General features: G+C 45.3%; 1 protein-coding gene across 2 annotated transcripts; it reads right to left on the bottom strand.

Moving 5' to 3' along the window:
* Positions 1-5,664: 5,664 nt before the first annotated feature.
* On the bottom strand, positions 5,665-23,638 carry LOC116986733 (DELTA-thalatoxin-Avl1a-like). Of its 2 annotated transcripts, none has more exons than XM_033042346.1 (3): positions 23,391-23,638; positions 9,895-9,965; positions 5,665-6,450 (listed from the first exon to the last, which is right to left on the bottom strand). In XM_033042346.1, exons 2-3 carry the CDS (start codon positions 9,960-9,962, stop codon positions 6,024-6,026), a joined length of 495 nt encoding a protein of 164 aa, XP_032898237.1. In that variant the 5' UTR covers positions 9,963-9,965; positions 23,391-23,638; the 3' UTR covers positions 5,665-6,023. The 2 variants fall into 2 exon arrangements, with proteins under 2 accessions (XP_032898237.1, XP_032898238.1); XM_033042347.1 differs by lacking the exon at positions 23,391-23,638 and adding an exon at positions 12,145-12,314.
* Between the last annotated feature and the right edge of the window lie 2 nt (positions 23,639-23,640).

The raw sequence follows: 23,640 nt of genomic DNA, 5'->3' as shown, positions 1-23,640 counted from the left end.
GACACACACCAACACAATTCAATTCACATAAACATCCATCACAGTGAGTCTCCTCCTCACTGTGATGGAAGGCAAAGACTTGTTTCTCCCCTGCTCTCCATTCCTCTCCCGAAGTCGAGGTCAAAGCCCCCAGCAGGCGCTAGCAAGTCCGCGGCCACTCAAAGCCACGCCGGGCGATGTAAGGCCCTGCCCCAGGTCTTGATGTTGGAGCCCCCGGTGGGCGCTAGCAAGTCCGCGGCAATTTACAGCCGCGCCGGGCGATGTAAGGCCCCCCTCCAGGTCACTCTCAACCCCGCAGTTCGGGCGGGAGAAGTCGCCGTTGCCGGTGCCCCGCAAAGCAGTCTCCCACCGGGGACCCGCGAGCTCCCGGTGTCACCATCCACCGGAGTCGGGTCGCAGCAGCTCGCCGCCGCAGCTCTCCACGCTCCGAAGCTGGCTAGCTCCACGGAGGTAGGTCCGTAGGTCCACAGCTCCACGGCTCCACGGCTCCACAGCTCCACAGCTCCACAGCTCCACAGCTCCACAGGGGTAGGTCCACAGCTCCACAGCGGTAGGCCCACAGCTCCACGGAGGTAGGTCCACAGCTCCACAGGCTCCGTGACTTGAGCCCCCAGGTCGCTCCGGTTGGAGGCTGCTCCACGGCGCTAGGCCCCAACGGCAACGGAGACCCGACAGGGAAAAGGTCGGGTCTCCATGCAGGGAAGTTCTGAACACATTTTGGCTGCAACATGAAAATTTCAGCTCTCAATGTATATGTTTATTGAAAAATAAAATGTACAACGTGGGATGATATGCAGAAGTTTTTTTTTATGTGAGACAATATTGATGTACTGGCTCTATCTCCACTCTTTGATTTCCTTCCAATTAATCTGTCTTCCTTCCGAGAGTGATCACTGAACCTTTCCTTCTGGCCATCTGTAAATGCTCAGGGTTCCATATGATCAATTCACATTGCATCCTGGAATGTTTGATTGATGGTGGTGGTGGTGGTGGTAGTTATGGAATGGGTGGAGCCCTTCTCTATTGAAGGGAGAGATTCTGTAAGAGGTTTTATCTTTAATTTCAACCTAAATACCTACCTTTGCAGTTCACAATCTGAGCCAAGGCCTACAAAATCCTAAGCAATTTACATTGCTCTTACCCCAATTCTTTTGTTGGTGAACAGGACAGATGTTAAAATCCAAGCCAAGTACTTCATTCCAGGAACTCAGAATGCGTGCAAGGGCAGCACAGTGCACAGCTGGTAGAGCTGCTACCTCACGATGCCAGAGGCCAGGGTTCAATCCCGAGCTCTGATGTGATCTATGTGGAGTTTGGACGTTATCGCTCTGACCACGGGGGTTTCCTCCCACAAAACCAGTGAAACAGGCGTGGACTCAGTTTCCATTCTGTGTTTAGTTTAGTTTAGACATACAGCGTGGATACAGGCCCTTAGGCCCACCGAGTCCGCACTGACCAGTGATCCTCGCACATCACCACTACCCTGCACACACTGGGGACAATTTTACATTCTACATTTAAACCAAGTCAATTAATCTACAAACCTGTTTAAGAAGGAACTGCAGATGCTGGAAATATCGAAGGTAGACAAAAATGCTGGAGAAACTCTGCGGGTGAGGCAGCATGTATGGAGCGAAGGAATAGGTGATGTTTCGGGTCGAGAAACTTCTTCAGACTGATATGGGGCTGGGAGGGGCGAGAAGAAGAAAGGAAGAGGTTGCTGGGGGTTCCTTTTCCCACCCCCCACCCCCACATCAGTCTGAAGAAGGGTCTCGACTCGAAACGTCACCTATTCTTTCGTTCCACAGATGCTGCCTCACCTGCTGAGTTTCTCCAGCATTTTAATCTACAAACCTGTACATTTTTGGAGTGTGGGAGGAAACCAAAGATCTCGGCTAAAACCCACATAGGTCACGGGGAGAACATACAAACTCCGTACATACAAGCACACGTAGTCAGGATTGAACCCAGCTCTCTGGCTCTGTAAGGCAGTAGGGTTACTACTGTGCCACTGTGATGCCCACATCTCTGAACTACACTAAATTAGATAGAAACAAAGCCAATCACGGGTGAATTGGAAAGTTAGATTAAATGGTCTCATGGTAGATGACCATAAGGAAATATTTAAAGAAAAAAATTTACAACTGAAAGGGATTATTGAAAGTAAATATGAGTTTAGTTTAGAGATACAGCACGGAAACAGGCCCTTCGGCCCACCACGTCCGCACCAACCAACGATCCCCACACATTAACACTATCCTACACACTCTAGGGACAATATTTAGATTTATACCAAGCCAATTAACTTACAAACCTGTCATCTTTGGAGTGTGGGAGGAAACCAAAGGTCTCGGAGGAAACCCACACGGTCACGGAGAGAATGTACAAACTCCATACAGACAACACCCGTAGACGGGATCAAACCCGGGTCTCTGGCGCTGCAAGGGCTGTAAGGCAGCAACTCTACCGCTGTGCCACCATGCTGAGTGCTGGGGGAAATATCTATCTGGAATAAAGAAATGCATGACACTTTAACACAAAACAACATTCATGGTGGATGATCCAAGAGTTTATTGAAAGTAAAGTAAATAGGATTGGTAAAACAGTGAGGGGATCAGAACCCGTGATGGACTGGGCAGTCTTCTTCACACCTGGACATTCAGGTTGCTGAACCAGACTCTGATGCAACCAGTCAATATTTGCCTACCGTTACAACAGGTCAATGGAGGATGCAATCTCACTGGCTCTTCACTCTGCACTGGACCACGTGGACAATAAAAGCACATACGTCAGGCTGTTGTTTATAGACTACAGCTCGGCGTTCAATATGAGTCGAGGTTCTTGTTGAATTAGGAGTTGATATGCGCCATAAGCAACCTCTCAAAGCACTCATCACCATGGACGGCATTGAGGCATGTTACCTTACTCTTCAGACATAAGTAATGAGAGGTTGAAGATGTCCGCAAAAAGCCTGTTGGGCTGCACAGGTTTTGAGGACTCGACCAGGTATACGATCAGGTCCTGCCGCTTGCCAAGGGTTCACCTCCCTGAATGATCTTCTGACGTCGGCCCCTGTGACAGTGACTGTAATACCATCAGGGCGTTTTACAGGCCATCTGCAGTTCCTTCCTACATAGGGCATATGTCAGGTTTGGACTTCTGCCTTTAACAGTGCAAGACTGAGAGGGAATAGAAAGGGTGAATCTTTTTCCCTGGGGAGGCGGATCAGAACTCGAGGGCATTGGTTTAAGGTGAGAGAGGAATCATTTAACAGGAACCTAAGAGACAATTGTTTCACACAGAGGAAGGTGAGTATATGAAACAAACTGCTTGAGTAAGTGGTTGAGGCAGGTACAATAACAATATTTTAAAACACGAGTTATATGGATAGGAAAGGTTAGAGGATATGGACCAGGCATAGGCAAAATGGACTAGCTTAGACGGGGCTTCTTGGTCGGCATGGATGAGTTGGACTGAAGAGACTGTTTCAATGCTGTGTGTAAAGGTGTACCAAATCAGAGGAATAGATTGGGTCTCGTGCCCAGAGCAGGGGAATCGAGAACCAGAGGATGAGTTTAAGGTGAGGGGGTGAAAGATTTAGTAGGTACCTGAAGAGTAACTTTTTCTTTTACAAAAAACGTGGTGGGTATATGGAACGAGCTGCCGAAGGAGGTAGTTGAGGCAGATACTATCGCAATGTTTAAGATATATGTAGACAGGTACTTGGATAGGATGGGTTTAGAGAGATACGGGCCAAATGTATGCAGGTGGGACTAATGTAGATGGGACATGTTGGTCGGTGTGGCAAGTTGGGCCGAATGGACTGTTTCCACGCTGTGTGACTCTATGACTCTAGGTGTGGGAATCTATTCATTCAGTTATTGAGTATTGGTACAATGATGACCTTAACCTGCCTTTACCGCAAGGGCCTCATGTTTTGAGGCGTTGTGTCCATTTGATTGATGCTCCATCTTTGTTGTTGACCTTCTTCCCATGTCACTCTACTATTGATCTAAATAGCTTGTAATACTGATCCTGTCTGCCTGCCTGACTAACCAAGATACCCAAACCCAGGTGTTTTTAATTCCTTGTACAAAATGAAGGATCACTGGAAAACATGTGAACCAGTGCCAATATCTCTACAGTAGAGATGAATTCTATCACACAAATTATTTCATAATACAAGAATGGTACAGGCTGTTTAGTCCCTGACCTCACTCCAACATTCAATGATACATTTGCTAATCTCTAATCTGGCTCCAGGTAATGTGCATTGCATATGTTCCTTAAAATTGAAAGTTGAGCTACAAACTTTGAAACTACCATCTGCACATGAAAGCATATTGTTTTCGTTTAGTTTTAGAGATACTGCACAGAAACAGGCCCTTCAGCCCACCGGATCCGCGCCGACCAGCGATCCCTGCATATTAACACCATCCTCCACACAATTTTTACATTTACCAAGCCAATTTACCTACATACCTGTAGGTCTTTGGGAAAGGTGGGATTACATGTTCCAGTAAAGGAGGGGTCAGGGATTTCTTACTCTTCCAAAGCTGGGGGTGCCAAATGATGCAACTGTGTGGCTACCTGAGCTGCACAGCATGGTTTGGGAACAGCTCCATCCAAGACCACAAGAAATTGCAGAGAATTTAGTTTAGTTTAGAGATACAGCGCAGAAACAGGCCCTTCGGCCCACTGAGTCTGCACTCTACCAGCGATCTCCGCACATTAACGCTACCCTACACACACTAGGGACAATTTACACGTATACCAAGCCAATTAACCTACAAACCTATACGTCTTTGGAGCGTGGGAGGAAACCGAAGATCTCGGAAAAATCCCACACCATCACAGGGAGAACATACAAACTCCGTACAGACAGCACCCACAGATGAGATCGAACCTGGGTCTCCGGTGCTGCAAGCGCTGTAAGGCAGCAACTCTGTAAGGCACCGCTGTGCCGCCGTGTCGCCCTTAACACTTATCCTAACTTTACTTTGATAACGTGTAGGAAGGAACTGCAGAGGCTGGTTTAAACTGAAGATAGATACAAAATGCTAGAGTAACTCAGCGGGACAGGCTGCATCTCTGGACAAAAGGAATGGGTGACATTTCGGGTCGAGATCCTTCTTCTTAACCCAAAACTTCACCCATTTTGTGTCTATCTTTACTCCAATAATGTCCATCTTTGATTCTTTGACCATTCACACCCACATAGTAGACACATGCACACACCTGCAATCTCTAACCAAGGGCTATAGTTTCTCCCTATCAACTATCAGCTCCCTTAATCGCTTGCAAAGTTTAAATGGCCTTGAGCTAAAATTCTGAAATATAGCTTAAAGTCCAGGAATGCTTCAGTAAAATTGAGTTGCTGCCTAGGCTGATCCATCAGCTGAGGGAGAGTGCCCAGAACTGACAGTAATATTCCAGATGTGATTGAACCAAAGCACTGTACAGTGTAGAACAACATCTACACATTGTACTTCAATCAGTCAGCATTCCATTGACACCAGAGTCAATATAATATCACAGCAAGACGCGTAAACTTTCTCTTTGCGATCGGTACTCAGTCAATTAGTCTTACGGATTCCATCTAAATCTGAGGAAGATTTTTCTCATTATCTTTCCTCATTCACTCAGTAAGATACTAGATGTTAGTTTGGTATTTGAACAAAGATACTTTATTGACAGATTATTTTATATAGTGCACTGTATCATTTATCTATTGTGTGGATGCTCCCAAAAAGACAGATAATCCTTTCCGTCAGGAAGGCTGAATAATTGTGAAAATATCTATCATAAACATTATTACAACATATGCACGATGGGCAGTCGATCACTTGGTACAATTCTTAAAGTGATACCTCCAAACACGTTACCTATCCAGTTAAGTATTTCAATATGAATAAAATTTCTAATAACCAAAGTGAAACTTTAGCTCAAAACTATCTAAAACATAACATATTCATAATTAAAACATCTCTCAGAAGACAATATCAATCACTGTAGAATCTAACTCAGAGTTTACTAGCCTTAAAAACATCTGTGATAACTACATGAATGAGGGAATTATCCATTTTTTTAACAGTAGCTGAAATTACTAGATTACCTCCGTTAACTGAAAGCTTTTGAGTGCCAGAGCTCAGTTCAGCTTTAGCAAAGGATTCAGATGGTGACAGCTCAGAATACATCCTGTAGTATAAATTTTCATCTGTTAGTTCAGGTAAAGGAGGGATGTATAATGCAAAAACCATTGAGTACAAGTTGTAATCATACGGATTGGAGAAAAGCATTGAGATCTGGGTACGACCAAATGAGTAGGTAAGTACCCCGACACTGCCTCGAGCTGTACTGGCAGTCTTGGTAAAGACAGCATTCCCTTTTTTCCCAGGGTTAATCACGGGAGTCGGTAAGTTGGCGATATAACCACTGTAAATGTAAACCCTGTAAAACAAAATTAAAAGCAGTGCATTCAGGATGAGCTCATCTCAGGATCCAAAATCATGTTCTTGCGTTTCCAAGCCAAGAAAGATTGGTTCCTACAAGCAGGGTAAATAGAAGGTGACTTGTACAAATACATTCATAACAGTCTACTAATGACCTAGTTTATTTTATTTTATTATTATTGTCACGTGCACCAAAGAACAGTGAAAAGTTTTGTTTGCGTGCTATCCAGTCAAAGAAAAGACTATCTAACTGTCCACTATGCACAGATAATGGATAAAGGGTACAACATTTGTGAAGATATACGTAACATTGAAGTTGGATCTGCTGTTGAAATAAACATTTAAAAGAATGGAATAATTGTAATGGATGATAGCAGAGCCTCTTCTGGGACCAGCGCCCAAAGAAAGGGTCTCCATTCTCCAGCACCATCCTGGATTTTTCTCCTCACATGTTCATGTCAAAGTATCTACATTTCCTTGTTTCTACATTTTACACTTTTACTGCATTCTCTCAAGGTATGCCTACGTTAAAGAAGTTTTCCTCTTTCCGACAGATCTCATAAGATCATAAGTGATAGGAGCAGAATTAGGCCATTTGGTCCATCAAGTCTACTCCACCATTCAATTATGGCTGATCTATCTCTCCCTCCTAATCCCATTCTGCCTTTTCCCCATAACCTCTGACACCCGTACTAATCAAGAATCTATCTATCTCTGCCAAATATATCCACCGACTTTGCCTCCACAGCCTTCTGTGGCAAATAATTCCAGATTCACCACCCTCTGACTAAAGAAATTCCTCCTCATCTCCTTCCTAAAATAATGTTCTTTAATTCGGAGGCAATGACCTCTAGTTCTAGACTCTACCACTAGTGGAAACATCCTCTGCACATCCACTCTATCCAAGTCTTTCACTGTATGTTTCAATGAGGTCCGCCCTCATTTGTCTAAAATCCAGCGAGTACAGGCCCAGTGCCATCAAATACTCATCATATGTTGACCTAATCATTCCTGGGATCAGTCTTGTAAACCTCCTCTGGACCATTTCCAGAGCCAGCACATCCTTCCTCAGATATGGTGCCCAAAATTGCTCACAATATTCCAAATGCGGCCTGACCAGCGCCTTATAGAGCCTCAGCATTGCATCCCTGTTTTTGTATACAAGCCCTATCAAAATTAATTGCTTTCTTTACTAATGATTAACATTTTGGTAATCCTGCACCATCACTCCCAAGTCCATGTGCACCTCAGATTTCTGGATTCTCTCCCCATTTAGAAAATGGTCTACACCTTTATTCCTACTACCAAAATGCATGACTCCTACACATTGTTACACTATATTCCATCTGCCACTTCTCTGCCCACTCTCCTAACCTATCCAAGTCCATCTGCAGAGTCCCTGCTTTCTCTACACTACCTGCCCCTCCACCTATTTTTGTATCATCCACAAACTTGGCCACAAAGCCTTCAATTTCCTCATCTAAATCATTGATCAAGAACGTGAAGAGTAGTGGTCCCAGCACCGAGCCCTGCGGACACTGCTAGTCAGTGGCAGCCAACCAGAAAAAGCCCCCTTTTTTGCTACTCTTTGCCTTCTGCCATGCAGCCTCCCGTGTGGCACCTTATCAAAGGCTTTCTGAAAATCTAGGTAAACACTACCATTTACTTCTTCAAAGAATTCCTGCAAATTTGTCAGGCAAGACCTCCCCCTCACAAAGCCATGCTGACTTTGGCCTATTTTATCGTGCACTTCTAAATACTCCATAACCTTATCCTTTGGATTCTAAAAGCTCACCAACCACCAAAGTCAGACTAACCTGCCTCTAGTTCCCACTATTCTGCTTTGCTCTCTTCTTGTGCAGCAGGGCAATATTGACAATTTTCCAATCATCTGGAACCACTAGTGACTCTTGAAATATCACGATCAATGCCTCCACACTCTTTAAAGCCACCTCTTTCAGTCCATCTGGTCCAGGTGACTTATTCACCTTCAGCCCTTTGAGCTTCACAAGCACCTTCTCCCTAGTAATAGCCACTCCCCGCTGAGTTACTCCAACACTTTGTGTCCTTCGTTTGTAAACCAGCACCTGCAGTTCCTTGTTTCCACTTCTGTCAAAGTATCTGCCTGGTTTATTTTAGACTGGTTACAAGCCTTTCTTAAAATATTTGCCAAAAAAAATGTATTCTCTAGAATTGGAATGACATTGTGTGGAACGTACAGTTATAAACAGGCCAATCAATCCAACCGGTCTTCTGCTTGTGTTTAGCCTCCATAGGAACCACTTTATACCTCCTGGTCATCTTATCTTGTTCACAGATCATCGATACATCACAAAAACAAGCCCTCGGTCCATTGAGTTTACCCCAACCATCAACAACACATTTACACTAAGCCTACATTAACTAAGGACTTTCACTAGGGACAATTACAGTGGCCAATTAACCTGCCAATTTGTATATATTTATGATGCAGAGGGAAACCACAGTCACAGGGTAAACATGCAAACTCCACAGAAAGAGATGCCAAAAACCTGAGTATCTGGCGCTGTTCAGGTTAGTTTAGTTTATTATTGCAACCTGCACAGAGGTACAGTGAAAAGCTTTTGTAGTCAAAGAAAAGACTATAATAAATGCAACAGTGTCAACTGTGACAGATAATAGATAAGGGTATAACATTTAGTGCACGATGAAATTCATTTAAGATACTTCAAAGGTCTTCTAAGAGGTAGATGGGAGGTCAGGACCACACTCTAGCCGATGAGGACCATTCAGTTGCCTGATAACAGCTAGAAAGAAATTGTCCCTGAATCTAGAGATATGCGTTTTCAAACTTCTGTACCACTTGCCTGATGGGTGAGGGGAGAAGAGGGAGTGACCGTGGTAAAACTGGTACTTGTGGCAGTGTGAAGTGTTGATGGAGTCAATGGAAGGAAGGTTGGTTTGCATGACGATCTGGGCTATGTCCACCGTGCTATGTCACGTGGGCGGCACAGCGGTAGAGTTGATGCCTTCCAGCGCTTGCAGCGCCGGAGACCCGGGTTCGATCCTGACTACAGGTGCTGTCTGTATGGAGTTTGTACGTTCTCTCTGTGACCACGTGGGTTTTCTCCGAGAGCTTCGGTTTCCTCCCACACTCCAAGGACGTACAGGTTTGCAGGTTAATTGGCTTGGTATAAATGTAAATTGCCTCTAGTGTGTGTAGGGTAGCGTTAATGTGCGGGGATCGTTGGTCAGCACGGACTCGGTTGGCCGAAGGGCCTGTTTCCGTGCTGTACTGTATCTCTAATCTAAAGTAAACTCTCTGCAATTCCTTGTGGTCTTGGATGGAGCTGGTTCCCCAACCATGCTGGGTAGCCACACAGTTGCGTCATTTGGCAGCCACAGCTTTGGAAGAGTAAGAAATCCCTGAGCCCTCCTTTACTGGAACATGTACTGTACTTACGCAGGTGTGGTTAAGAATTGATTCTCACTGTTGTTCATGATTTGAATCTCAACGCTTCTGTCAGCCATCCCCTAAAATCAAAGACAAGGTGATTAACTCAAAGCATGTGATTAAACAATATAAACACTGGATTGTAGACACTGGTAAAACAATAATACCTTATTTCATTTTTTGGGGGGTCCCTGTTGAAGCATAAAGCAAGTTGCATTATATAGTTTTTGCTGTGGTGCAGATTGAATACACACGGTTCTGTTTGAAACCCCTTGCATATTATATGTGGGTGTCAGGGGTTATGGGGAGAAGGCAGGAGAATGGGGTTAGGAGAGAGATAGATACATAGAAAATAGGTGCAGGAGTAGGCCATTCGGCCCTTCGAGCCTGCACCGCCATTAAATATGATCATGGCTGATCATCCAACTCAGTATCCCGTACCTGCCTTCTCTCCATACCCCCTGATCCCTTTAGCCACAAGGGCCACATCTAACTCCCTCTTATATATAGCCAATGAACTGGCCTCAACTACCCTCTGTGGCAGAGAGTTCCAGAGATTCACCACTCTCTTCTCATCTCGGTCCTAAAGGATTTCCCCCTTATCCTTAAGCTGTGACCCCTTGTCCTGGACTTCCCCAACATCGGGAACAATCTTCCTGCATCTAGCCTGTCCAACCCCATAAGAATTTTGTACGTTTCTATAAGATCCCCTCTCAATCTCCTAAATTCTAGCGAGTATAAGCCAAGTCTATCCAGTCTTTCTTCATATGAAAGTCCTGACATCCCAGGAATCAGTCTGGTGAACCTTCTCTGCACTCCCTCTATGGCTATAATGTCCTTCCTCAGATTTGGAGACCAAAACTGTACGCAATACTCCAGGTGTGGTCTCACCAAGACCCTGTACAACTGCAGTAGAACCTCCCTGCTCCTATACTCAAATCCTTTTGCTATGAAAGCTAACATACCATTCGCTTTCTTCACTGCCTGCTGCACCTGCATGCCTACTTTCAATGACTGGTGTACCATGACACCCAGGTCTCGCTGCATCTCCCCTTTTCCTAATCGGCCACCATTTAGATAATAGTCTGCTTTCCTGTTTTTGCCACCAAAGTGGATAACCTCACATTTATCCACATTATACTGCATCTGCCAAACATTTGTCCACTCACCCAGCCTATCCAAGTCACCTTGCAGTCTCCTAGCATCCTCCTCACAGCTAACACTGCCCCCCAGCTTAGTGTCATCCGCAAACTTGGATGGGCAAATGGCCTAATTCTGCTCCTATCGCTTATGACCTTATGATAATAGTCATAGAATGATACAGTGTGGAAACACGCCCAATTTGCCCACACCGGCCACATCTGCATTTGGTCCATATCCCTCCAAACCTGTCCTATCCATGCACCTGTCTGACTGTTTCTTAAACGTTGGGATAGTCCCAGCCTCAACTACCTTCTCTGGCAGCTTGTTCCATACACCCACCACCTTTGTGTGATAAAGTTACCCCTCAGATTCCTATTAAATATTTTCCCATTCACGTTGAATCTACATACTCTGGGCAAGAGACTCTGTGCATCTACCCAATCTATTCCTCTCATGATTTTGTACACCTCTATAAGATCACCCCTCATCCTCCTGCACTCCAAGGAATAGAGACCCAGCCTACTCAACCTCTCCTTGACAATATCTTTCCTATAAAAATGAAGATGCTATGTCCCAGATAAACACAACCAGCATCTGCAGTTCTTTCCTGCACATCCTCAATACCAGGCTGTTTGAAGGGGGAAGGGGAATGACTTTGATTTGAATGTCATGAGGGCTTCTTCGACAATTGTTTAATGAAGGAATTTGAGGAAGTTGTGCATATTTTCGTCCCCAATAGTGGGTAGGGAGTTGGCATTTAAGAAAGATTTTTTTAAGATGCACTGTCTGGAATTCGATCAATGCTGGTGAATCTGGCATTTATTATTCATCCATACCTGAACTTTCCAACTACAGATGTTAAGCTCACTCGCTTATAGTTCCCAGCCTATTTCCTGCAGTCCTAACTAACCTGCCACTAGCAATGTAGTTGAATCTTAAAAGTGAAAGCAAATGGGTTGATAAATATTCCTCATTTGAACTGATTTAAAAAAAATAGAATTGATTGAATGATACAGCATGGAAACAAGTGCTTCGGTCCAAGGAGTCCACGTCGACCCATTCACTCCAGTTCTATGCTATCCCGTGTACACGTCCACTCCCCCGCGGGTCCCTCACCTCAGCTCAGCGCGGCCCAGGTCGACCCTTCGCCCCCGGAGCGGATGCAGAGCTAGCAGACAGCGATGGGCAGAAAGGCGCTGTTACTGCGCAGGCGAACGGCGTGGATGAAGGGTTTGCCGTCGGCTGGCCGGAAACCCACTGTGGAGTGGGGGTGGGTGTGGGGTGTGATGCAGAGCAAGATCTTTGCTGCAGAGTCTCACATCCTCAGCGTTGTGTTGTGTCGTGTTCAGCAGCCGCCGCGCCCCGCTTGCAGGTCCCGCAGGCGTCTATTGCTGAACGAACATCTTCAGCGCTTCAACCATGCATCTGAGCTGGAACAGTCATAGCCCACTGCACCAAGAATAATGCAGCCATTTAAACCTCTGCTGAAGGATTTGTTTTGCAACAATTTATAAACGGGCAACCAGACAATCCACTTACTTGTTTTCATGTTGTTTAAGAAGGAACTAGATGCTGGAAAATCGAAGGTACACAAAAATGCTGGAGAAACTCAGCGGGTGCAGCAGCATCTATGGAGCGAAGGAAATAGGCAACGTTTCGGGCCGAAATCCTTTATTTCCTTCGCTCCATAGATGCTGCTGCACCCGCTGAGTTTCTCCAGCATTTTTGTGTACCTTCGATTTTCCAGCATCTAGTTACCTACTTATTTTCATGGTTAAGAGGCAGTTGAGAATGAGTGATACAGCACGGAAGCAGACCCTTCGGCCCACCGCACCCCATCTATACTAGTCCCACCTCTCCGCATTTGGTCATAGCCTTCTTAAACCTTTCCTATCCATTTAGCTGTCCAAATGTTTTTATATGTTGTTATTGTTCCTGCCCCAACTACCTCTTCTGGCAGCGTGTTCCATATACCCACCACTCTATGTGAGAAAGTAGCCCCTCATGTTCCTATTAAATCTTTCCCTTCTTACCTTAAACCCATGTTCCCGGTTCTAGATTTCCGTTTATTGTCCTGTCCCATTTAGGCGACTTTTTAGGTGACTGCAGGAGACTATATGGTCGCCACAAGGTCGCCACATGTTCGCGGGTAGTTGCCGGGGAGTTGCCTTCATGGTCGCGAGTAGTTCCCGCATTCTGGGAACTAGTCGCGGCTTCATTCTGGTCGCCGCTAATTTTTCAATTGTTGAAAATTAGCGGTGACCAGAATGAAGCCGCCATGGAGAGTAGCGTGAATTGTCGTGCCGTTGGTGCAGTGGTAGTGGGTCGCCCGGAGGTCGTTGGTTCTCGTAGGTTGTCGCTGGTGCTGACCGGTGAATTTCATTGGCTCATTGGGAAAAAATAAATAAACAGTAGTTTTCAGAACCAAGGATAACTGACCGGTAATGTTAATGTCCGCCAAGCTTCACAGCCGTGTATCTCTGGCTTCTTAAAAGTTGTCTCCACTCCTTCTCCCCACCCCGTCTCCCCCCTCTTTTAAAGGACTTAAGTGACCCTTCCTGTACATTGTGCTTTCACCGTTTTAATTACAGCATCTTCTGTAATTAAGAAGATTACAGTACAACATTCAATCGAGGAAAATGGCGCCGGTGAGACGGCAGCCTGTCGCTTGCAGCTGTGTGTAGTGTATATTTATTTTAGTATTATATAGGATTATTAGTGTGTATGCTTAGTTAGTATTTTAGTAGACTACATATAAGTGTTATAGCTACAACTATTGCGTGTTGTTGAGTTCTTAATCAAGACTTAACCATACTATCTGGGGGAACGGGAGTGGAGTGGAAATATGTGCCTGATATCGGCCAGACGGGCGGAGCAAACTGCCGTGGTATATACCCGTCAGGAACTGCTAAGCCTGGTACATGGCTCAATATTCGGGATTCGACATGACATATCGAGGGAACTCTTACAGAGGAGACATCGGGGAACGCGTGCAGGGGTGAAGAGAAACAAGAGGAGGTTGACGAGAACATGGAGAGAGACTTTCAAACCAGCCCTTTAATCTATCACCATGGGAAATGTTCGCTGTCTAACGAACAAATTAGACGAATTAGAAATCCTGGTCAGGTACCAGAAAGTGTACCGGGAGAGCAGCATTGTTAGCCTGACAGAGACGTGGCTGACGGAACACACGCCCGATTCTTTGATCAGTTTCACCGGCTTCAGGACGATACGAGCGGACAGGGACACCGGAGCGAGCGGTAAGCAGAAAGGTGGGGGGCTTTTACTGCTCGTCAACAACAAGTGGTGTAACCCTAATCACGCTACTATCAAAGAACGGATATGCAACAAGGACATTGAACTTTTAGCGGTTAGTTTAAGACCATATTACCTACCCAGGGAGTTCACTGTGGTGGTAGCCATTGTTGTTTATATTCCTCCATCTGCCAAGGCGGAAGTCGCGTGTGACGTGCTGCACACCACTATAGCGGGACTCCAGTCCAAGTACCCAGAGGCGTTCATTGTTGTGTCTGGAGATTACAACCATGTCTGTCTCTCTAAGACTTTGCCCACTTTTAAACAGTTTATTGACTGTACAACCAGAGGTGATAAAACGCTGGATCTTTTGTATGCAAATGTGAAAAATGCATACAAATGTACTGCACTGCCCCCTCTTGGTCGATCAGACCACGACATGCTACATCTCTCTCCCTCCTACACCCCAGCTGCCAAGAGGCTGCCTGTCACCACCAGAACATCAAGAGACTGGTATCCTGAGGCAGATGAAGCCCTGAGGTATTGTTTTGAGACAACAGATTGGGATGTGTTCTGTGAGGAGTATGGGGAAGACATTGACGGACTAACAGAATGCATTACCCATTACATCAATTTCTGTTATGATGACACCTGGTCTGCTGACCATTGCTGCTTCCTCTCCACCTCCCCTCCCTCTCTCCATCATCTCCATCACTCCTGAGATGTCACCTGTACGGAGTCCCCTCTTTCCACCTCCCACTCCACCGGCAGCCCCACCTATGACTCTTCATACTGCTCAGGTCAAGGTGATGCTGGACAGACTGAAGCCAGGGAAAGCAGTGGGGCCTGATGACACCAGCCCAAGGCTACTGAAGACTTGCTCTTCAGAGCTGTGTGGTATTCTAACACACCTGTTCAACCTGAGCTTGCGTCTACAGAAGGTTCCAAGGCTGTGGAAAACATCTTGCCTGGTACCTGTCCCAAAGAAGACCCATCCCACTCTCCACAATGACTACAGACCAGTAGCGCTCACTTCACATATAATGAAGACATTTGAGAGACTTGTCCTTTCCTACATAAGGACTAGTGTGTCAAATCAAATGGATCCTTTACAGTTTGCATATCAGCCTAACATCAGTGTCGATGATGCCCTCATTTACATGCTGCAGAGGGTGTACACACATTTGGACACTACTGATGCATCTGTAAGGATTACATTTTTTGACTTCTCAAGCGCCTTCAAAACAATTCAGCCCCGACTGCTAGGGGAGAAGATGGAGAAGATGAAAGTGGATCCATCACTGGTACTGTGGTGTTTGGATTACCTTTCCCTCAGACCACAGTACGTGCGCCTACAGAACAGTGTCTCGGGCACCACCTCCTCCTGGAGGAGGAGCCATCTTGGTGAACGGCTGCTAGCCAGCAGCCGTCCGTCTTAAATTCGTTTTTTTTAATAGTTTTTAGTGAGTCCTGTTTTTTTGTTTGTAGGGGATATGGTCTTTTAATGTGGGGGGGTAGGTGTTACTTTATTTATAGGTCCCTACCTGGTCGGTGTGGCAGCCTTTTTTCCGGGCTGCCCGTCGACCCGTCCTCGTGGCCTACCAGCGGGCTTGGAGCGCCGTTTCTTGGCGGGAACCACCCAGCATCTCGGCCTGGGTGGCGGCACAGCATTGGAGCGCTGGAGCGGAGCGGGCGATGCCTTGCCTGGGTCGCCGCGCTGGAGCTCTGGCGAGCTGGACCGCCGTGAGCAACATCTCCCGGCTGCGGGTTTGCGGAGCGGAGAGGCGGCGTGCGTAGAGGCGGCAAGGCGGCAGTGCGGAGAGCGGGCGCCGACTTTTTCATCTGGAGCCTGGGAGCGCCAAACCGGCGCGGCCTTGTCGGCTTCGGCAGCCGCGGGCTCCAACCAGGAAGCGGCCGTTCCAAGTGGCCCAGCCGCCGAAAGGACTCTCCCGACACCGGGGCAAGACCACCCGGTGAGAACGGCCAGGGACATCGGGCCTCCGTAGAGGCAATTGCGGTGGCCTCAATAGGCCTGACTTTGGGGTGAACATGAGGTGGGGACTGGACATTGTGCCTTCCCCCACAGTGCTATCCACTGTGGGGGGATGATTTTTTTTGTCAAATTGTAGTCCTGTAGGTCTGTGTCCAAGATGGCTGCCGTGAAGAGAGAGTGGACGCTGGCGCGCTTTGGCTGCCGCTGCTCTCTTTTCACACTGTGTTTTTGATTTTCTGTTTTTGGATTGAATTCTGTTTTTAATTTGTGTCACTGTGATGTCTTTAATTACTTGTTTTATTCCGATTATATGTTTTTATTCCGATTACTATGTAAGGTGTCCTTGAGATGTATGAAAGGCGCCCATTAAATAAAATTTATTATTATTATTATTATCTTGAGCAGCACAGGGGCTCCACAAGGAACTGTGCTGGCTCCGTTCCTGTTTACCATCTACACAGCGGATCTCCAATATAACACCAACAGCTGCTTTTTGCAGAAGCTTTCGGATGACACAGCTGTTGTCGGCCTCATTAAAGGGGGCAATGAGGAGGAGTATAGAGACATAATAAGTAACTTTGCGGAGTGGAGTGCACACAATAACCTCCATCTTAACACCACAAAAACCAAGGAGATAGTTGTGGACTTCAGGAGGGGGAGGAGGAGGACTCAAGCAACACCAATCACCATTAAGGGCACTGAGGTGGAGTTGGTCGCTAACCACAGGTACCTTGGGGTGCAGCTTGACAGTGAGCTGGGCTGGAAGTGTCATATGGAGGCGGTGTACAGGAAGGGACAAAGCCGACTGTATTTTTTAAGGAGGCTGAGGTCATTTAACATCTGCCAACCCCTACTGTGCAGTGTCTACCATTCAGTGGTGGCCAGTGCTCTGTTTTTTGCTGTGGCCTGTTGGGGAGATAGCGCCCGCATAGCGGACAAAAACAGACTGGACAAGCTGATCAGGAAGGCCGGCTCAGTGGTCGGGGCTGAGCAACGAACGGTCCAGCAGGTGGCAGAGGCCAGAACTCTGAACAAACTGGGTTCAATAATGACCAACCCCACTCACCCACTCCATGCCCTGAAGGTGATCAAGAGCAGCATCTTCAGTCAGATGTGCAAAACTGAGAGACATAGGAAGTCCTGTTTACCAGCTGCTATAAGGTTATATAATGCACATAAATAACTGCACTTTTTTAAATTAATTGTATTTTAACTTGTATTTTAACTTGTTAAGTATGGAAGCTATTTGAGGAAATGTGTGGTGTTATGTCTGTCTTGAAGCTGTCGTGGCACTGTAATTTCCTGTAAAGGATTATTAAAGGTATAATCAATCAATCAATCAATTCTTCTTGCGAATGAAACATAAACCAAAGGAACAGTTAGATCTCAAGCCGGGTGTTGAGCAGCCAGGTTGCTGTCTCTGCGTCAATGTCTGCCAGGCCCTGAGCTCCATTTGGTGGGTGGTAGAGCGGGCACCCAGAGATGACATGGTTGGTTGTCTGTTGTTCTGCTCTGCATTCACAGGCTGGGCTCTGGCGGAGCCCCCATCTCCACATGCTGGCATTGAAACGCCCAACTCCAGTCTGTTGAGCTTCATCCATGCTCCTCTGGGGAGGTCAGACCCTGGACAGCTTTTATCTGGTGAAGAGATGTAGCTGTGTAATGGAGATGAGGTTGCCTTCCACTCCTGTGACCACTTGGTGGCTATCCAGTGTGCTTTTGTCTCAGTTGGCTGGATGGATGCTAGGAATTGTTTTCCATGTGGAGCAAAGGGGTGACATCCTCTCCACATCCACTCTATCCTGGCCTTTCTTTTTTCAATAAGTTTCAGTGAGGTACCACCCTCATCCTTCTAAACTCCAGTGAGTTCAGACCCAGTGCCATCAAAAGCTCAATCATCCCCGGGATCATTCTTAAAAACCTCCTCTGAATCCTCCCCAATGTCAGCATATTCTTCCTCAGATATGGGGCCCAAAATGCTCACAATACTCCAAATATGGTCAGACCAGTGCCTAATAAAGCCTCATCATTACATCCCTGTTTTTTTTTTCTTCTAGTCCTCTCAAAATAAATGCGAACATTGTATTTGCCTTCCTTACTACAGATTCAACTTGCAAATTAACCTTTTGGGAATCTTGCACCAGCACTCCCAAGTCTCTTTACACTTCCGATTTCTGAATCTTCTCCCCATTTAGAAAATAGTCTACATCTTTAATCCGACTACCAAAATGTATGACTCCACATTTTGATACACTGTGTTCCATCTGCCACTTCTTTGCTCATTCTCCCATCCTGTCCAAGTCCTTCTGCAGAGTCCCTACTTTCTCTACACTACCTGGCCCTCCACCTATTTTTGTATCATCCACAAACTTGGCCACAAAGCCTTCAATTCCCTCATCTAAATCATTGATCAACAACCTGAAGAGTAGTGGCCCCAGCACTAACCCCTGCAGAACACCACTAGTCACTGGCAATCAACCAGAAAAAGCCCTATTGGGATTAGCGGATAGACATATGACGTTGAGCTGGTCAAAGGGCCTGCTTCTTTGCTGTATGTTTCCATAGCTCTATTGATAAAAGGCATGTCACTTTTTTATTTATTAGTTTTTTAGGATCTAGACTTTGCTGAAGTCTGCATTTATTGCCTGTTTTAAATTGCCCTAGAGAAGGTAGTGGCGAGTCACCTTCTTGAACTGATAAAGTCCTTCTGGTGAAAATGTTTTTATAATACACTCTCTAGCTGATCCAGTTCAATTCTGAAGAGATTAAACTATTCTCTGATAAATGCAAATTAAAGAATAGACACTTTTATGACCATTGCTGCCAGTTTTCACCCAGCTCTTATTATCATGTGGCATAATCTCTATTTTGGTAATTCTACCTCAATCTTAGGCATTGGTTTGTGACCAACGTTCACTGCAAGCCAATTGAAGCTCACAATTATCACCACTACCCCCCTGCTACTACCCTGCTTTCTGCAAGGGCTCCATTCCACTCTCCCTTATCCATCCCTTTCTGTTGATGAGGTTTTCCATATATGTGCCTTTGAAGCCGTCTCAGATGTTGTGCTTTATACATTACCATGGCGTCCCCCTCAACCATAGATGATGGAGAGCTCAACTGCATCACTCTATTATCTACATTTCTAATAGCTCGGACTCCCAGTGAAAGCCAAGTTAGGCTTCCTTTTGTTCCCAACTTTTGACCCACAAACCTGCACAGTCAACAATCACCCGTAATAGTTTTCATCACATTTTAATAAAGCTTTATTTCAGACACAGGTCCATATAACACATCATACAGTATAAGGAGATAAAAAAAATACATAAAAAATTGCATATTAGCCTATAAGATATACAAGCTATTGCACCAATGCCATCTTAGCCTAGAAGTGAATCTATAGCAGCTTTTCAGAGGGCTGACTAGGGCTTCAATTATGTGGTTCTCTGACTTGTCCAGGCGACACATAAAACTAAACATCAGCTGTCTTAAGAGTGCCTCACAGGTTGGCACTCTAGTGGACACAAACAATTGACTGGCACTATGCCACCTAGGGACACGAAGCAGCAACCTCATTGCATCATTGTATGGTACCTTGAGCCTCTGCATACTCTTTTTCTTATAGTTAGACCACAATTGAGCAGTATACAACGGTGTGATGTAGGTTCTGAACAAGGAACACTTCACAGAGTCAGAACACATAGAAAACTTCCTTATAACCATGTTAGCTTGAAAATAAATTTTACAGCGCTGTCGGTAGAGGTCTTTGTCATCCGTCCAGTCATCGGATATGACATGACCTAGGTATTTAATTTCCTCACACACAGCAAGAGGACTGTCTGACAAATAAAAGGTCGGAAAAGTTGATTTCCTGTCCTCAGCGCTTCTAACTATCATTATGCGGCTTTTCTTAGCGTTATACTTTATGTCATAATCAAGGCCATACTGAGAGCACACCTTCAACATCTGCTGCAGCCCAGCACTATATGGACAGAGCAGGACCAGGTCGTCTGCATACATAAGATGATTAACAATAGTGTTGCCCACAAGACAGCCAGTTTTTAACCTATTTAACTGATTTGATAATTTCATCCATATAAACATTAAATAAAATAGGAGATAAAATTCCTCCTTGCCGCACTCCGTTACTAATACAGAATGGAGCAGATACAACATTGTCCCATTTAACCTGAAACGTTTGATGGGCATACCAAAACACTAAAATTCTCACTAAAAATTTAGGGGCACCTCTATCTAGCAATTTTACAAACAATTGTTCATGATTAATTCTATCAAATGCCTTGGACGCATCAATAAAACATAGGAATACAGATGAATTCAGGCTTGTGTACCTGAACACAATCGCTTTAAGAGCATAGATACACTGGTCAGTTCCATGTTTTCTTTTGAACCCAAACGGATTGTCAGTAGTAAGGACATACATTTCTAGCTTTGTTAACAGTATTCTCTCCAGTACTTTAGACAAGATACTGGCTAATGCAATAGGTCGATAATTGTCAATACTGTTGAGCTTACCAGCCTTGTCTTTAAGTACAGGCACTAACATTACAGACATAATAGCATTTGGCAGGACACCATGAACCAGACAACCATTAAAGCACATGGAAAGCAAAGGGCAGAGCTTATAGCTGGCATATTTTAGATGTTCTGCAGTAATGCAGTCCATACCGCAGGCTTTGTTGTTATCCAACATGTTAATGGCATCATAGACATCTGCTGCCCTAACTATCATATCTGCTGAGAGATCAATATGTTCATGATTGATTCTAACTGGGTTACTTTTAACACAATTAAAAAGGTTACGGTAGTGCTCACGCCAAATCTCATCTATTTTTTCTGGGCTACTATCACCTTCAATGTCAGACGGTAGGGGTGTTTTATTGTTATTCATTACTTTGACCTCTTTCCAGAAGTTAGTAAGGTTGTTGTTCTGTAGCTTTCTGGCAAGCGAGTCTGCTCTCATTGTGTTTTCATTTTTCTTGATAAAACGAAGTGCATACTTAACTCTAGCATTTGTGCGTTTTTTCATATCTAGCAATACCCCCTGTCTAGGCCTACCTGCCTCTGACCAGAGTCTAAAGGCCTCTCTTGCCTCAGCGTACTGCTCAGCCACAAACTCATTCCACCCAGGTCTGATGTTGGGTACCTTACATTTACTTTTACGAAAGGGTTCACTGGAAGCATTGAGACATTTCACAATAACATCATACATGGCACTGAGTTTTTCAGCATGTTGCACGTCCTTACAATTCATATCTGAGCACATTAGGGCCTCTTGAGGCAATGCAATATTATTTAAAAAACTGTCCGTTCGCAGTGAGTATCCAGCCATAACCTCTCTGCTCAGTTTTGACCAGTCCAGTTTACTTGAGGAAGCAGCATTATTATAACTGTGTTCAAAAGGGAACTGCAGATGCTGGAATATCGAAGGTACACAAAATTGCTGGAGGAACTCAGCGGGTGCAGCAGCATCTATGGAGCAAAGGAAATAGGCGACGTTTCGGGCCGAAACCCTTCTTCATAACTGGACAGCAGGGGGACATTCTCAACATTTAACCGTGCAGCAATAGGTATGTGATCAGAGGTGGCAAGTTCATAACAAATCTCCACATTTTCCAGTGAGGCATGAGCATCAGCTGTGGTCACAATATGGTCTAACCAAGATGTTGTGTGCCAAGCTTCACTAACATAGGTAAAACTTGTGTTAGGCAACAGAGCTTTACTCGATAGAATTAATTTAGACTCATTACAAAACTGCTGCAGGTGTGCTGCAAATAAAGATTTGCTATCTGACATGTCAGCATTAAAATCACCCATGACGTAGACACAAGATGAGCTGTTGTCCTCTATGCAGGAGTGAATAAAAGCTAACCTGTTCAGAAATTCGTCCTCATGCTCATATGATTCATACGGTGTATAAACATTTAAGACAGTAAATTTCTTTTCATTATAATTACACTCTAGCCCTATGGCCCAGTCAACATTTAGACGCACCACCTGCACCAGTGAGTCATATTTGATGTTCCACAGTATAGCTACACCACCAGCTATCCTACCTCGAACCAGCCTCGTACTGAGGTCGGTAGTGGACTCTCCAGCCCCATGGAAGTTCATGTGTAGAATGTTCAACTTATCCAGATCTTGTTTCGCCATCCAGGTTTCTTGCAGGCACAGAATGTCACATTGGTCCAGCAGTGTGTCCACCACCAAACGTCTTGATCTATCAGTAGCAGAATGTCCTACTCGCAAACCGCGAGTGTTGTATGAAACAACATGCATTTAATGTGTTTTGTCGCTCCCTGCGGAACAGCTGGCCTTCATCCCGTCCTCGCCCACAGATGCGACAGGCACCCCAGCATCGTTACCGTGCAGCAGCTCCTCATCCTGAGAGCGAGGGGCATCCTCTGGACCAGATGGGCCTCAGTCTGCTCCTCTAGGGCGGCGAGGCTCATAGTAGCGTCGGACAAAAGACCCAGCGGGCCAAAGCTGCGGATCGTACAGCTCCGCCACATCATTACATTCAGCGGTGACACAGAAGGAGCTGAATCTACTCTGTGTCGTCTCTATTTTTCTACATATCACTTCAACAGGATTCTGCCAATAGACATAACTTATCCTTCACCTCTCTGCATTCTGAAGCAACTATTGTTTCCTCTTCTATCTCCACCATTCACCTTATCACAGTGTTTTTCCATGGAACCATAGGTAAAGAAACACCAACCATTTTGCCTATTGTCTTCCCACCATCTGGGGACAGAATCTCATTGTGAAATAACGATTTGCTTGCACTTCTTCCAGTTTAGCATATGGCTCATGATATGGTCTCCTCCAAACACATGTTGGGTACCCGGTTTGAAGGACATCTCCACTCAGGGTGACTCTGAGCTTTCAGTCGTCATCATTTTATCTCTAACATGCCATTCATTACACCGTTACGAAAGCTGGAGTTTTGTTGAGTTAAAGGCACCGATTGTGTTTGACTAAACATTAAGTTTTACACATAAAACATTCTTCAACTACAGTTATAAAATCTACAGTGTTATCGTGATATTCTAATCTGATGAAAAAATTGTATTAACTAATATAATCTTACTTAGGCTTTTATAGTTTTGAGTGTGGATTTCCACACATTTTGTCCCATCTCCTTTCAAACGGCTGGGTGTGAGTATTGTTCACTCTCAGCAATCTGCTTGACTCGCAGTCTGTTCACTGAGTTTCACTGAACCGGCAGCTAATCGGAGTGTGTCGGGAAGAACTGCAGATGCTGCTTTAAATCGAAGATAATAGACACAAGATGCTAATCGGGGTGGATGTGTGTGTGCAGTGAGGAGGAGGTGGAGGCC

The sequence above is a fragment of the Amblyraja radiata genome, chromosome 24 (assembly GCF_010909765.2).
Source record: "Amblyraja radiata isolate CabotCenter1 chromosome 24, sAmbRad1.1.pri, whole genome shotgun sequence".
Lineage (NCBI taxonomy): Eukaryota > Metazoa > Chordata > Chondrichthyes > Rajiformes > Rajidae > Amblyraja > Amblyraja radiata.
Note: the sequence above shows the minus strand (reverse complement) of the source record. Positions and strands in the feature narration are given on the sequence as shown.

Bases quoted from the DNA above. Each gene is read 5' to 3' on its own strand.
- LOC116986733 (XM_033042346.1), bottom strand. From the start codon at position 9,962: ATGGCTGACAGAAGCGTTGAGATTCAAATCATGAACAACAGTGAGAAT. The intron at 6,451-9,894 runs GTAAGTACAGTA...TTTGTTTTACAG, and splicing joins CAATTCTTAACCACACCTGC to GGTTTACATTTACAGTGGTT.